We start from the raw sequence: 16,836 nt of genomic DNA, 5'->3' as shown, positions 1-16,836 counted from the left end.
TTTATAAATCTCTCCAACAGTGTGTAATGTTAGCTTTAGCCCTGTTAGCCACGGAGCACTATCAAACTCATTCAGAATCAAATGTAAACATCCAAATAAATACTATACTCACATGATCTGATGCATGCATGCAGCATGAATGACGAACATTTTGTAAAGATCCATTTTGAGGGTTATATTAGCTGTGTGAACTTTGTTTATGCACTGTATTAGAGTCGAGAGCTTGGGGGCGGGGAGCGCGGGCATTTAAAGGGGCCGCAGCCTGAACCGGCGCATATTTAATGATGCCCCAAAATAGGCAGTTAAAAAAATTAATTAAAAAAAATCTATGGGGTATTTTGAGCTGAAACTTCACAGACATATTCAGGGGACACCTTAGACTTATATTACATCTTGTGAAAATGCATTCTAGGGCACCTTTAATATGACTTGACATCAAAAAGTGTATAAATCTAAGTGACCGTGTCCATCAAGTCATTTCAAATTTAATTTGACATGAGATAAAGTGGAGATATCAAAGTGAGAGAACTGTTGTTTTGGAATAAATATAAAAATGCTTGGAAAACACTAATTTGATGAGACTTATACTTGATTTTAATAAACAGAACAATTCGTAATTTAAAAGTAACATTAATGACTGTTAGAGTTATTAAATAGAATATATGTTGTATGTTATATGTTACAAAATAGAATTGTCCTCATTTCAGACCACCTCTGCATGCCACTGCTACACTGATAAAATGACAGATGTTTTAAAGAAAAAGCAAAAAATCTCAGTTATATTGCTTAGAAGGAAAATAGTATAAAATAATATTATATATAGTATTATACAATGTTTAGATATTTTCGCAAGACAAAAAACAGATACACTAAATTATTAATGTCTCAATGAAACAAAGATACAGTATATATAGTGATAGATCTTTTCTTCTGTATTGTGACATTCATCCATTTGTAACAGATTATCGGGAAATATTTAGGATGGAACTTGGTTCTATTCATCATTTGTTGATTGGATTTTGAAATGCAGCTGTTATGCTTAAAAATTATATGCGATAGTGAAAGGGTCTGAGCGGACTTAAAGTGTCAAAAGTCAACCAAAAATGAACATTATTATCCCATAATTTACTCACCCCCAAGCCATCCTAGGTGTATATGACTATCTTCCTTCATTCCTTCACACAGTTGGAGTTGTATTAAATAATATCCTGGTTCTTCCCAGCTTTATCATGGCCTGAGTTTTTGAAGCTACAAAAAGCACATCCATCATCATAAAAGTATCCATACAACTCCAGTGGTTTAATAAATGCCTTCTGACGGGTTTTTGTGAGAAAAATAACCATGTTTATTTAATAAACTATAATCACTGGCTTCCGGCAACAGCTGTACACGTGTTTAGGAGAGTCGAGTTCCTGCAGAAGTGTGACCTCTGATCTATGACGTAGCTCCTCTACTCTTATATCGAAATCCTCTGACAATTTTCTTTAAAAATTCTCGTTTTAGACTTCCAATTCGTGATGGGTGTTTTGTTTTGCTCAATCTTCATCGTTTGTCAATTCGTACCTAAGCTTACGCTACGTCATACAACAGGTCAGAGGTCACCCTTCCACCAAAGCTCGACTCTCTGAACGTGAGTATATGGGTATTTAAATATATAGATATTTGTCTTACAAAAACCCATTGCTTCATTCAGAAGGCATTTATTAACCCACTGGAGTCGTATGGATTACTTTTATGATGGATGGATGCGCTTTTTGCAGCTTCAAAAACTCGGGCACTATTCAGTGACATTACAAAGCTGGGAAGAACCAGGATATTATTTAATATAACTAAGATTGTGTTTGACTGAACCAGTGTTAGTTTTTGCTTAGTCTTACTTAACTTTATTTCTTTGAGTTTGGTTAACTTAAACCATTTAAGGTAATTATTTTCCTCAAGTCATATAGCTATATAGTTGTTAAAACTTAGTTAGATTTGTTACCTGAATTCGAACTGAATGTGTGGAATAAACTTAAAATCTTTAAAGTTTACTCTAATGATTGACTAAACCAACACTAAAATATAGGTGAATTTAACTTATATGAGTTTACAGTACTCATTCGTATTAGTTTTAAAACTTAAATGTTTTAAGGGAATCGGTTTCCTCACATGGTTTGAGTTACTGTAACTTATCAGGTTTTACGGTGTAGGATGGCTTGAAGGTGAGTAAATTATGGGATAATTTTCATTTTTGGGTGAACTATCCCTTTAATAATGTGAGAAAAACCCAATTAAAATGTATAAAAATGAAACATATACATTGATGGTCATTCACAATAAGATCTATCACATGCATTTAAAAAATACATGTATGTTTCCATTTCATACCAAATTTTTTCCCATATAGTCCTAGTAGACAGCAAGATAAAATTGTGGTATTTGTCTGACCACGTCACTCTCATGTATGCATCCAGAAAGTAGAATGTATATCTGAATGTGTGTGTGTTTTGTACTACAATCTAAGTTGTTGTAATCTGAGGGTGTCCTTGATCTCACATCTGAGAAAAACTCCTAATCGCTGAACTATACAATACTTTCTGATGCTGTTTGGCATCAGAACAATACAGCTGCTTTACTCCATTCATTATTCATTGTGAAACATGTCGAGCGATCAGTGCAAGACTGCTGAAAAGAGCTGCTGGTGCAGTAACTCCTTCGATGTCCTCAGAGCCGCTGACCAGATGGCCTGCAGGAGTGCCTTTAATGAGCTTCATTATTTCATCCTTTAAACTTACTCTACTGATTTTAGCACCTCTATTTCACTTCGCAGGTTTAAACATGAAGCATCCTCACTTTAACCATGAGACAAACTCATGTGTTGTGTATGTTAAGAGCTACATTCGGCCTCTGGAGGCTTTGATATTGTCTGTGTAGATTGACTGACAGTCACATTGATGTAGATGTACACACAGAATTATACATTACAGGCCGTCCCCTACATCACTTGAACTTGATGTCATTGTTGTGGTCATGCTTCTCTGTGTTCTGCGCAATGCTTCATTTGTCTTTAATGTAATCTTAAACAGATTTCTCAGTCTGACTGGAGCCCAGTCATTTTTTGTCCTCTTGCTGTTTAAATGATAGATGGCTTTTTCTGCAGTGCTGTCAGTTACAAAATACAAATTCATCCAGAGGCTCACAGACTGCACAACCACATGCGTATATACAACCACACGCACACACACACAATCTCTACCAGTCAAAAGTTTGGGATAATTTTAGGCGTTCAAGTGTGTAGCGCTGAAACCCTATTGTAACTGTTAAATTTTCCAAGGATCAGCATTCTCCCATAAAAGTGATTGGGCAGACCAAACTGTAAGTCATAGAGACTTGAAACTTTGAGGGCTGGTAGTACTCAAACCGTCTACAAAGGCTTGCCCCGATCAGCCTGACGGGGGCGCTACAGCGGTCAAAAGTATGGAATGGCTCATAACTCCTAAATCTTTAGCCAAAATTTTCGAGTATTTTGGATTTTTTGAAAAAACTACTTTTGCGAACTAGTCCTATGTTTTGGGCTCAATTGGAACCAAACCAGTGCAGCTAGATTCTCCAGAGTCTGATTGTCAATAATTATAAAAAATAAAAAAAAAGCTAAAATTCTGATTCACGGTCCCTAAGGTCCGCCAAAACGTTTGAAGTGGGCGGAGCCACTTTTACTAAATTGGCTATAACTCATGAACAGAATGAGATATTTTCACCAAACTTGGCACACCTATGTAAGAGCTCATTCTGTGGTCGCGTTAAAAAGGACCCGGCAACTGGCCATTTGGTGGCGCTATAACATGAAAAAAATACTTAAAATGGCTTTAACTACTTCACTGTTAGTCCGACTGACTTGAAAATGGCCTTGCAATGACTTTGTCCAAGGTGCCATGACTGTCTATGAGGACATTGACGTAACTTAAAGGTCCCGTTCTTCGTGATCCCATGTTTCAAACTTTAGTTAGTGTGTAATGTTGTTGTTAGAGTATAAATAAAATCTGTAAAATTTTAAAGCTCAAAGTTCAATGCCAAGCGAGATATTTTATTTAACAGAAGTCGCCTACATCGAACGGCCAGTTTGGACTACATCCCACTACTTCCTTCTTTAATGATGTCACTAAAACAGTTTTTTGACTAACCTCCGCCCACAGGAATACACAAGAGTTGCGTTTGTAGAGTGTGTTTGTCGCCATGTCATCGAAACGTTGTTATTTTCATCCCACAGTCCAATCACTGGGTCTGATTCCGGCTCAAATTGATAGGGTAAAATTAAAGACATGTTTACAATAACACTGAGCGCGTGCATCTCCACGTTATGGTAAGAGGCGTGACCTTTCCGGGAAAGGTTCGCTAAGCTGTTGTCGAATCACAACACAGGAACCGCTGGCACAATCAGAACTCGTTACGTATTTCTGAAGGAGGGACTTCATAGAACAAGGAAGTCATCAGCCCGTTTTTATGACAGTGGAAACAGCGGTATACAGATAAGTAAATTATGTGAAAAATACTGTGTTTTTTTACACGCGAAACATGAACACATGTTATATTGCACACTATAAACACAATCAAAGCTTCAAAAAAACACGAAAAAACGGGACCTTTAAAAAACATGTCCGCCATCGGCCAATGAATTTGAGCAGCCAGACAAGGTTAACGGAGGGCAATTGGAACGAAACTCACTGGGCCTGTTTGAAATTCAAAAGTAATTGACCACTGGGGGGCGCCTTCGCATTTTTCACGCTTGTGTATTGCACAATTTTTCACGCTTGTGTATTGCACAATTTTTCACGCATGCCCATGACATTCATACCACATGGTTAGAACAGCTCATTCTGAGCAACTTTGCCTCTAGGACCGCCGCTGTCCATCGAATCGTTTGTTAAATATTGGAGATTATTTTAAAAACCAACTTTGGCGAACTAAGTCCTAGGTTTTTGGCTCAACCACGATAACTGTTTTAGAAACTATAGATTTCCTATGGTAAATTGCCTGTATTTGCTGCATATGGATCGAGATGGTTACAGGCTTGCTAATTAAAACATAATGCCTTTTTATGCATGTGCTCAATTGTTTATAATGGTTCTTATTATTATCAGTGTTAAAAATAAAGCACTAAATGACAATATTTTTATTTGAAATTTGGAAGAAATGTTATCAATACTTAATAGAATGAAGCAAAAATTTTCATTTTATTCAAACACATACACACACACACATACACAATAAATAGTAAATCCAGAGAACCTGATTTTGTAGTGGTCTCATCATTTTTCCAGAGCTGTATGTGTCATATGTCATGTCTCTGTCTGCCCCTGTGACCTAGCCCCACTCCACTGCCAGAAGCCAGTCAACCACCATCGACGAACGTCACAACGGAGATGTTTCACGAGCCCACCGCAGACCGAGGAGGCCAACCCACCGCGATGGATGAGCCAGGACCGAGGAAAGGATTGGACAGTACCATCGCCCCGGAGCCAACCTCACAGCAAGGGTCTGACCAGGTGCGCGAGCCGGTAACATCATCCGACATCGTTGGAGTGCTTGTGGAGCTTGAGGGCTGGGAGGAAAGCTCCACCCACAACACCACCACGGCGAAAACTATGACTGACACTGGCAAATTTGCTGAGGAACTGAGACATTTTTTTGAGTGATCTAATAGATTTTTCCGGAGAGGTAATTTCCCATTCCCCTGACTTCCCTGTTTTTAATGAATCTCCTGAGCTCCTTGAGGACCATTCTCCCATGTTCTCCAGTTCTCCCACGTCTCCTGAGTTCCCCGTCTGCCCACCCAGCCTCCCTCTCCCGCCGCCTCTATCACCCAGCTTCTCAGCCAGTTCCTCAGCCCCACCATCACCTCTGCCCTTCAGCTGCTCGACATCTCCCACATGCCAGGTGGGGATGTCGAGCATCTTCAGGTCCTCCACTACATCCACTCAAGAGGATCCCCTGCCTCCACTTCCAGCCTCCACGCCCCCTGCTCCACCTCGGCCCGTCGACACTTCGGCGTCACCCTGGCTCCTCCCTCCCTCGGCTCCACCGGACACCATCGGCCATACGGCTTCTCCGGGCTCCCTCGTCTTTCCGGCTCCGCCTTGGTCAGTCGTCCACCTGCCTGCACCTACGGTTCCGTCTGGCTCCTCCTTCCCTCCAGCTCCGCCTACATCCTCGGTCCCACCGGCTCAGCCTCTGCCCTCTGGATGTCCGCCTCCTCCTCGGACGCTCGTCGCCATGGCTCCTCCTCGGTCTCCAGGACCATCGGCTGCGCGTGGGCTCGTCGGCTCGTCAGTTACATCTGGGTCTCCAGCTGAATCTCTGTTGGTCGTCCCCAGGGTGTCGTCTGCCCCCAAGCCGACTCCACCATGGCTCCTCCCACCTGCGACTCTACCCTGGGGCCTCGTCCTGGCTGGCTTCTGGGGTAACATCTGGCTCCTCCTGCTCCTGGCTTCCCCCTGGCTCCTCCCACCCTCCACTCCCCCTTGGACTGTCATTATGTTCTATGGACTCTTTTCTTTTGCTGTTTTCATTGTACTCCGCCCTCCTCCAGAACCCCCTCCCTTCCTCCCTCCTCTGTACTCTTACGGCGCGAGGACGCACATATCCGGGAGGGGGCGAAATGTCACATGTCATGTCTCTGTCTGCCCCTGTGACCTAGTTTCCCCGTTCTGTTAATTAGTTCATTTGTTTCACCTGTTCCTTGTTAATTATCCTGTCACCTAGTTTAGTTCCTTTGTTAGTCCCTTGTATATATATCCTGTGTTTCTAGTCTTGTGTTGTCTGGTATTGTTTATGCTACGTGGTTGTATGTTCTGTTGGATTCCTGTTTCTCTACAAGTAAAGTCTGATATCTCCTCGTCGTGTGCTTTGTATACCAGCAACCGTAACAGTATGTATGCCAGTACTCTCTTTCTCTCTCTATACTGTAGGTCTTTATGAATTCATAGTTTATTTAAAAAGTTTTGTTTGCAACAAACGTCCACAACAAATATTGTATAAGCCTTTAGTCATTGTTTCTGCTTCTTTCCACCACTGCCTGGGTCTTGAAATGGGATTGTCCTATTTCCTCAGTCACGCTCTTCAACTTAATGTTGTTATGAAGTGTCAAAAGTTGACAGATGGATCCATGGAAACTAATGGTAACGTCAGGCTGTATATTACAGGAGGTGCTGTGTAAGTTGTCTGGTGCTGTACATTAGCCGTGTGTAATCTGTCACAGATGCAGCTTTAGTATCTGCAACACGGTGAATCTGTTATATTCCTGTACCTTCATTCTCTGGCCTTGATGCAGAGAAATAGATGAATACTGATAGTAGCACAGAGGTAATAGACTCTCGCTGCAGAATGCACCGGCTTGCATTTTCTCTCTCTTGCTCATCCTCATTTTCTCTCTCTGTCAGCACTTTTCTGTGTTCCCTGCAAAGTTTGTCACTAATCTCAACACACTATCAATAAGTCTCATTTAAAAACATTGAATTCCCTTTTATCTGGTTAATGGTGTGCACACAGCTGTCATTATAGTCTTTACACTTGCTGTGGAGTCACAAAATCTCTGTTTTAAACTGTTTGTAAGATTTAGCACACTGCATTACTGAAGCTAAGTGGCGTTGTGCTAGACTACAACCAGAAACATATACTTAAATAACACATTGCAAGTGTGCTTTTGTGTTTCTGTGGTGTTAATAACCTCCTCATATGCCTGGTAATGCCTTTGCAAACTGAGTTTGAATGACTAGCATGAGCCAGTTAACCTCTGCTGGTAGATTTCTGAAATTACTGTACACCATCTAGACACAAAGGACTTTTTCTTAGTTGAAAGCCATTCAGAAATGGCCTTGTTATGGAATATTGAAATGTGAGAGCACTGAGTGTATGCTAACAGATAGCTTAGCATTCACATTCATATAAGGGTCAGTTTACATGACAAAACGGGAAACTTTTAATGCCTTTTAGCCGCTCATTTACAAGACAACAGCGCTTTTGGTGCCTGAAAAAGCAAACGAGTTTCAAAGTGCACGTTTTTGAAAACTATACTGTTATCGTCTCCATGTAAACTACGAAAATGCAAATTTGCGAAAACGGTGATGTCATGCATATGTGTATTACGTGTTCAGACTATAGGCGCGTAGTTTTTCTTTACAAAGTGACATCGCCATCTACTGGGTGGCAGCGTTTTTTGTCATTTTCACAGATCCGTGTGAAAATATTTTCCATTTTTAGTACATCGTTGTGATGTGTATTGTTCAGATAGCACAGGCGTTTGATAAATGTTAAAACCATTCTTTCTTTTTTTTGGCCTTTGATAAAAAATATCCTTTTATAGTTAATTTTAATCATTTTAACAACACTCTAAAAAAAGTTGGGTTAAAAACAACCCAAGTTGGGTTGAAAATGGACAAACCCAGCGGTTGGGTTAAATGTTTGCCCAATGTGCTGGGTAATTTCATTTAAATTTATTTAACTATTGTTTAAAAATATTGTATTGCTTGCTTAAAATGAATCCAAAATATGTTGGAAATTAACATTTTAATATGTTTAATAAATGAACATTTATTAATAAGTTTAATGAATAATAATTAAACAATAAACATTTATTAAATTGCTTATTAAAAATGTTCACCTTTTGATTATTATTGTTTCCTCTAGTAATTATGCGTCTGATTTTTAATTTCCAACCTATTTTGGATTCATTTTAAGCCAGTCATATAGTAATTTTTAAACAATACTTGAGTTAAATAAAACTAAATAAATAAAACATTTAACCCAACTGCTGGGTTTGTCCATTTTAACCCAGCATTTTTTAGAGTGTAAAATAGCATCTAAATTTAGTGAACAAAATAACATTTTAGTTGACAAGACAGTGCAAATTTAAACATAATATTCAAAGATTTTATATATTGATTTAAATGTACCAACATTTAACAAAAAAATAAATAAAAAATTGACAAACTGTCTTTGTTGTGCTGTAATAACATTATAATTTTCCTTGTTTTAGTACATTGTTACTGAAAGAAGACATTCATAACATAACTTTTAACATTACTAGCGGGTAAAAAGTTCAAATTCACTTGTACATTGTGCAGATTTAAGTATAATACTATGTTTCTGATTGATCTGAACTTTAAAATTGAAAGTGGAAAATATAAAAATAAAAACTAATTCAAAATATAAATAAAAACTAGTATCTCAATGAAATGAAAATAGCCAGCTGTAGACTGGTTAAAACTGGTTAAAACAATCTTTCTCAGCAAGACGACAGTAGTCGACCTGAAAGAGAAAACTGAGCATAAGACATTTTTCCCTATTTACAGTAATGTTCGCATTGTGTTATGAACTGCATTCTGTTTTATTCACTCTTTTGCGTTCATGTGCATTGTATGTTTCAGCCGAAGTTTGCATTGAGAATTGTGTTTAGCTCCATGAAGTCAGAAGGACACCAATGTTCAGTCTAATATAACTCTCTCTGTTTCTGTCTGTCTAGGAACCTTGGGAAATCTGGATTGAGAGTATCATGCCTTGGTCTGGGTGAGTCTTACACTATTTCCACATGCTGTATGTGTTTGGTGCAGTATCAGCAGACACAGTTTTTGCAGGGTTCGGTTTAACAGTTCATTAATCATGACACCACGCTGACTTTCTCGATTTCGCAAACACACACGCACACACAATCTGGCTCTTGATGTCTGGGATAGGAGGACTGGGACTTGAACAGTGGGATATATGAAAGCAATTACAAAAGCTGAACTTCAGTAAGCGGAGTGGGCCAGTCAGCATCCGTACCTCAGAGACGAAAAAAAAAGGCAGACTCAGCTTTCAGAGTGAAACAGGCCAACGCTACAGGGACTCCGTATGCCTGTGCGTGTGTGTCTTTTAAAATATGAGCACTATGGTGTATGTGTGTTACTAAATATAAAATTATCCAGGAAGATAAATAGCTTTGAATGCGAAGCTCGAGTAGGAGGCACATGTTTGAATCCGGCCTTTGTCTGGTCATGATCCCATTCCTCTCTTTCTCCCACCAATGATTTCCATCTTACTGTCAATAAAAAGTGACAGAGCCCAGAATAAATCTATCATATGTGTGTGCAACAGGTGGGCGGCAGGGCTGTTTTGATACCGTCATGGATAAGACAACGGGAAAAACATTGCTAAATGCAAATTATAAAGTTTAGTAGATCAATTTAAAACGACTGTTTTTTAATGCATTGTTGCATCAGTAAATGAATCAGTGCTCATAATGTAACCTGTCCTCCAGAACAGATTCATTGACAATAAAGGAATGTTTTGTTCATGAATAACTCGAATTGCTTGATGAATCAGTGAGTCGCTCATAATGCAACCTTTCCTCCAAAAACAGTCACTGAACGACTCATTTCGGTGAACAGATTCATAAGATCGTTTGATAATAAACATTTGTTTTGTTCAACTCTCTAGTTTTTAACAAATCAGTAAATAAATCAGTGACTCGCTCATTATGTAACCTGTCCTGCAGACCGGGTCACCGAATGAATCTGTGTACAAATCTGAACTGGTCATTTTGGTGAGAAGAGATTCAAAGGATTCACTGAGAATAAAATATATTTTTGTTTTTTAATGAATCGGTTGAGTAAATGAATCACTGACTCACTAGAAAGGGTCACTCAATGAATCAGTGAACAAATCCGGGGTGCGTTTCCCGTACAATGACGTAACTCGCTGCTTCACTACCATAGTATGATGAATCATTGAACAAAAAACTAACTAGTCACAAAACTAGTTCCCGAAACCGTATTGTCGCAAACCTGTCATTCAGACACGTTGGTGAATGATGTCACGCAGGTGCTGGAGTAATAACTTCTTTAAATGAATCCGTTTGAAATCCAATTAATGCTAGATTTTTTGCTATAAATTATGGTCGTGGAATCTGAGGACTAATTCTCGTTTTTCTCAGTTATTTTGCTTTATTTCCAGATTCAATCATAGGCTCGTTCTTACGTACTAGAGCACGTACGCACATGCACACTCTTCAAAAACGGTGCTTAAAATCTCTTGGCAAACTAAAATATGTAAATGACATTTGTATATATTCAAAATATACAAAAGATATACATTGTACTTAATGTCAGCTTGCTTATTTTGCTCAAGGTAATGATTTATTAAGTCCACATGTCATAAAAACAAGAAACTGTGCTTCTAACTACAGTTAGAGAGCTGTCATTCCAACCACACAAGTTTGCGATGCAGTTTACGAATGTTCGTTTGAACGATGGTTTCGGGAAACTCCAAATCATTGAACTATGTTAGTTACGACGGAACTTAGTTGGCTAATGATGCTTTTGGGAAACGCACCCCTGAACTAATCACTGTGTTAAGCAGATTCAAAGAGTCATTGAGAAGAACCAACTCAAAAGAATCATTAAAGGTGCCCTAGAATCAAAAATTGAATTTACCTTGGCATAGTTAAATAAAAAGAGTTCAGTACATGGAAATGACATACATTGAGTTTCAAACTCCATTGCTTCCTCCTTCTTATGTAAATCTCATTTGTTTAAAAGACCTCCGAAAAACAGGCGAATCTCAACATAACACTGACTGTTACGTAACAGTCGGGATCATTAATATGTACGCCCCAATATTTGCATATATCAGCTCATGTTCAAGGCATTACACAAGGGCAGCCAGTATTAACGTCTGGATCTGTGCACAGCTGAATCATCAGACTAGGTAAGCAAGCAAGAACAATAGCGAAAAATGGCAGATGGAGCAATAATAACTGACATGATTACATGATATTTTTAGTGATATTTTTAAATTGTCTTTCTAAATGTTTCGTTAGCATGTTGCTAATGTACTGTTAAATGTGGTTAAAGTTACCATCGTTTCTTACTGTATTCACGGAGACAAGAGCCGTTGTTATTTTCATTTTTAAACACTTGCAGTCTGTATAATGCACAAACACAACTTCATTCTTTATAAATCTCTCCAAAAGTGTGTAATGTTAGCTTTAGCCACGGAGCACTATCAAACTCATTCAGAATCAAATGTAAACATCCAAATAAATACTATACTCACATGATCCGAAGCATGCATGCAGCATGTATGACGAACATTTTGTAAAGATCCATTTGAGGGTTATATTAGCTGTGTGAACTTTGTAAATGCACTGTAATATAGTCGAGAGCTCGGGGAACAGCGAGCGTGAGATTTAAAGGGGCCGCAGCCTGAATCGGTGCATAGTTAATGATGCCCCAAAATAGGCAGATAAAAAAATTATAAAAAAAAAATCTATGGGGTATTTTGAGCTGAAACTTCACAGACACATTCAGGGGACACCTTAGACTTATATTACATCTTGTAAAAAAACAATCTAGGGCACCTTTAAATGGTAAGAATGATTTTGAATCAAAAACGATTCAGTACTTATATAATTGCAGTCCTTTTAATGAAGCTATTTCGTGTCGTTTATGAGCGACAGAAAATAGCTCAATTCAAATGTGAACAGTGGAAGCATGCAGCTTGTATTTGACTGAGAACAGCACAGGTTTTTCACTACTAAAATCTTCGAATATCATTTTCAGGAAGATAAAGTGTGTGTTAGTCATGACTCTGTGAGTCAAACGGATGGCTCATGTGCTGTGTCACGTCTGTATTTCCAGCAGAGCACAGCAGACAGGTCGAGGTGAGAGTGAGGTCATGTCCGCCTCCATAACAAGTTAAGAATCTTTTATGTAACTCTGATTTCTCAAATCAAACCCTAGAGAGTGAACGGATATCTGACTCTCTTGCAGAGAAGGAACAGAATGAGTTAAATATAGAGGCAGGTTAAGTGTGCAGCAGAGAGACTGTGTGGGTTTGTTCGGAGAATATAAGAGGAAAAAGAACAGACTTACCTCACAGCCTTGCTCAACGAAAGACTTTAGACTAATATAAATATTAGAAATTCACAGTGCTTCTTTAAAGGTGACAGAAATAAATGTTTCATTAGTTTGTCACACTTCTACTTTACAAATTTCATTAATTGTCATCATAAGCCAAAAGAAAAACAGAAAAAGATTCTTTGAGTGAAGATGATAGTTGGAGTTGGTGGAGGTGTAGTTGTCCAGGAGGATTTTTGTACGAGCAAAATTGAGAGCAGCCGCGCAGGAAGCCGTCTCATGCAAAGGTCAGCATGCTGCCAACTGGCTATCTCCCATAATGCCACAAGTGCACAGAACGGGTGGTGCTACACCAATGTTTAGGCAGGGAGCACGCTCAGAGACGGCTGCCTGCCGCGGACCCTGCCAAACTGCATTAGGGAAGGCAGGAGTTCACCGACAGCTTCACACAATTCTCCATGACACTGCAGAGCAGGTCAGACAAGCTAGTATGTTATTAAAAACAAACTCCTTTAAATATATAAGCTCTTTAGTCATTTCTCTTTATCAACAGAAAATATGAGTTATTGACATTGGATTGAAAGGTTCAGTAGTCTCTTATATCCCCTTGAAAAGCTTTCTCATGGGCAGAATTACCATAATTATGGGATTCCAGCTTGTAAAAAGCCTTGTAGAACTCGTAATTACAACTTGTAAGCTCTGAATTTTCTGAGAGCTCTGACTTGTACCATGTGACCGCTGTACCACAGATTCATTTATGCATCGATAGCGTTACCAGTGTTAACATCTCAGAGTGGAGTGTCTAATTATGTTATGCTAATGGTGTGAGCGCAGCAATAGTTCAATGATTCTGTGTTTTCCTGCATCAGAAAACTTAGGCAGCTGACTTGTTGTCTCAATGACTTTGCAGGCAGCGTTTGCGCACCAAGGCACCTTACGAAACTGATTTCAGACAGGCAGCACAATGTTTGATGATCTACAGCAAATTAGCACGAGCTTTGGTGATAACCAAGCGAATATTTAAAGGATTATTTCACTTTTGAATTAAAATTTCCAGCTAATTGACTCACCCCCATGTCATGCAAGATGTCTTTCTTGTCTAAAAGAAATGAAGGTTTTTGAGGAAAACATACCAGGATTTTTCTCCATATAGTGGACATCACTGGGGTTCAACGGGTTGAAGGTCCAAATGTCAGTTTCAGTGCAGCTTCAAAGAGCTCTACACGATCCCAGACGAGGAATAAGAGTCTTATCTAGAGAAATGATCAGTCATTTTCTAAAAATAAAATTTATATACTTTTTAACCACAAATGCTCGTCTTGCACTGCTCTGTGATGTGCCACGCATTACGTAATCATGTTGGAAAGGTCATGCGAATGTGCAAAGGCTAAGTCAAACAGCCTTTACAAAAAAGGTAAAACAACAATGTCAGATGATTTTGAAGTTGGAGGTTGAAGTTCTTCTCAGTACTTCTGCCTACGTCACACGTGACCTTTACAATGTGATTACGTAACGCGTGGCGCATCGCATCGCAGTGCAAGATGAGCATTTGTGGTGAAAAAGTACTTGCAGACCACAGTCATAGTTAATTTCTCTAAAGATGCACAGTGATTAAGCAGCAGGTTATATTGCCATACAGGCTCCCCAGGTTGCCAGTGTGAGCCTATTACTGAGAATGTTTAGATATGTGGGATTTACTGTAGCAATGGTCTGTTTGAGCACAAAACTGACTGATATTGGCAATTCCCTAATGTAGTGCGATCAAGGCTAATGAGATGGGTGGAAATGAAAGCAAAGTTATTGAATTCTCCATATTTCTTTCAGTCCTTCTCTTTTTTTCTTTTCCCAGGTTATTTGTTACTTGTTGCCATCTGCTCATTGATTGAATCGGAGGGATTCTGCCAGCTGGTTGTAGTTGTAAAGTGAATAGTTTGTAAAGTAAATTCTAGGTCTGCCTCTAATGTACACACAAAAATGAAACTTTTGATTATTTCGTACATTGGCCTTTGGTTCATTTCCCACACCCTGAGGAGGAATCCTACTCACCTCAAAACGTCACTCATGAAAAAGTTTCAGAGGCTCAGAAATGTTTATTTCTGTAAACACCTCAGAATTTCATCACGGTAAAAGTTCTGTCGTTCTGAAGCTCTTGTAATCACGTCCCTCAGGCTGAGGTTAAACAGACAGACTCAAAGTGCAGTTCAACAATCTTTTTTTGTGGTTTAGAGAGGGAAGAGTTTGATCCCTTTGCCGGTTTCTTGAGGTAAGTAGTGATTTCACGAACAGTGGGCACTGGTCCTGCCTGATTGTCAGGTTCAACATGAAATGATTTTGGGAATTGGAATAAAATCCAGTGGAGAGTGCAATCCTCACAGGTTTAAGGGATTTTTCTGGTGAATTTGATTTGATTTTTGGGCAAAGTCATCACAGGATGGAGTGTGGAGTTGATTTAAATATGGATATGAATGCATCTTTAAAACATATAAAACAAATATAGTTTTTAATACTAAGTTAGTTTAAAAATATATAAAGTTAATGTCACGCTTAGGTTGAAATGAGCACACAAAACGAAGAAAATTCAAAAGAATAAACAGTCCTTAATAAAAAATCTAAGGGAGAACAGAATATCGGACAGAGAACAAAATCAAACTGAAGGAAACGTAATTACACAGAGAAACCGAAAGAGCTAATGAGTTAATTAAAGGATTAGTTCACCCAAAACGAAAATTCTGTCATTTATTACTCACCCTCATGCCGTTCCACACCTGTAAGACCTTCATTATTCTAAGGAACACAAATTAAGATATTTTAGTTGAAATCCGATAGCTCCATGAGGCCTGCATAGGGAGCAATGACATTTCCTCCCTCAAGATCCATTAATGTACTAAAATGATGTCGACACACTGATTCATTTGTGCTCCGAATCTTCCTGAAGCAGTGTTTTGAAATCGGCCATCACTAAATAAGTTGTTATTTTGTTTGTTTTTTGCGCACCAAAAATATTCTCGTCCCTTTATAATATTAATATTGAACCACTGAACTCACATGAACTGATTTAAATGTGTTTTTAGTACATTAATGGATCTTGAGGGAGGAAATGTCATTGCGGGCTATGCAGGCCTCATGGAGCTATCAGATTTCAACTAAAATATCTTAATTTGTGTTCTGAAGATGAACGAAGGTCTTACGGGTGTGGAACGGCATGAGTGAGTAATAAATGACAGAACTTTCATTTTTGGGTGAACTAACCCTTTAACAAGCAACAGGTGAGTGGGATCATTCAAATACTGGGAAACTAGGGCCACATCCACACAAAGCCAGAGCTTTCCCTATCTGATCTTTTTTTTTTCCTTGTTCTAAAAAAATTAAAATCTGTAAACATGGTGTCATCTCAAGAAATATCTGCATACACATGAAACCACTGAAACCGGCTCAAAACGATGTAGTATACATGCCAGATCAGTATGTGGCGCTGTAATTCTGCCACAGAGATGCACTAAAAATGGAGAAGAAGTATAATCCTTGCGCGCTGTATACAAACTTTAGTAAATCTTAGAAATAAAGCTTTACTTTAGTAAAGCTGATAGGCTCAGTAGCTTCTGCGGCACGAACACAAGCATGTAGTCCTCTATTGTTGTTGTTGTTACATGACGTAGCGGCGTCTGACTAGTGTCGAGGCGTGGGGTGATGATATCATCGTTTCACAAAATATACGGATTGGCTGTACACATGAAAACACAAGGGTGACTTTTTTAAGTTTGGACGGGCACTAGGTCAAACAGACAATCAGAACAACACACAATGAAAACTAAAATCAAAACAGAATATACACATTACAGTTAAAGTTATAACTTTCAATTTATTTGAAGTTATTTAACAAATCAGTTGAGTAAATAAATCAGTGCTGCCCTCATAATGTAACCTGTCCTGCAGCTATATGCTATATAAAGTTGTCAAAAAGAGTTTT

General features: G+C 38.8%; 1 protein-coding gene across 3 annotated transcripts in view; it reads left to right on the top strand.

Moving 5' to 3' along the window:
* Positions 1-16,836, top strand: part of kcnab1a (potassium voltage-gated channel subfamily A regulatory beta subunit 1a) — a 135,410-nt gene that overhangs the window by 81,224 nt on the left and 37,350 nt on the right. For all 3 annotated transcript variants that reach the window (XM_048168732.1, XM_048168733.1, XM_048168731.1), the window contains one exon: positions 9,497-9,540. In XM_048168732.1, the coding sequence (XP_048024689.1) occupies positions 9,497-9,540 (44 nt within the window). The remainder of the gene's footprint in view (positions 1-9,496; positions 9,541-16,836) is intronic.

The sequence above is a fragment of the Megalobrama amblycephala genome, linkage group LG19 (assembly GCF_018812025.1).
Source record: "Megalobrama amblycephala isolate DHTTF-2021 linkage group LG19, ASM1881202v1, whole genome shotgun sequence".
Lineage (NCBI taxonomy): Eukaryota > Metazoa > Chordata > Actinopteri > Cypriniformes > Xenocyprididae > Megalobrama > Megalobrama amblycephala.
The sequence above is the reverse complement of the archived record's forward strand: the minus strand, read 5'-3'. Positions and strand labels throughout refer to the sequence as shown.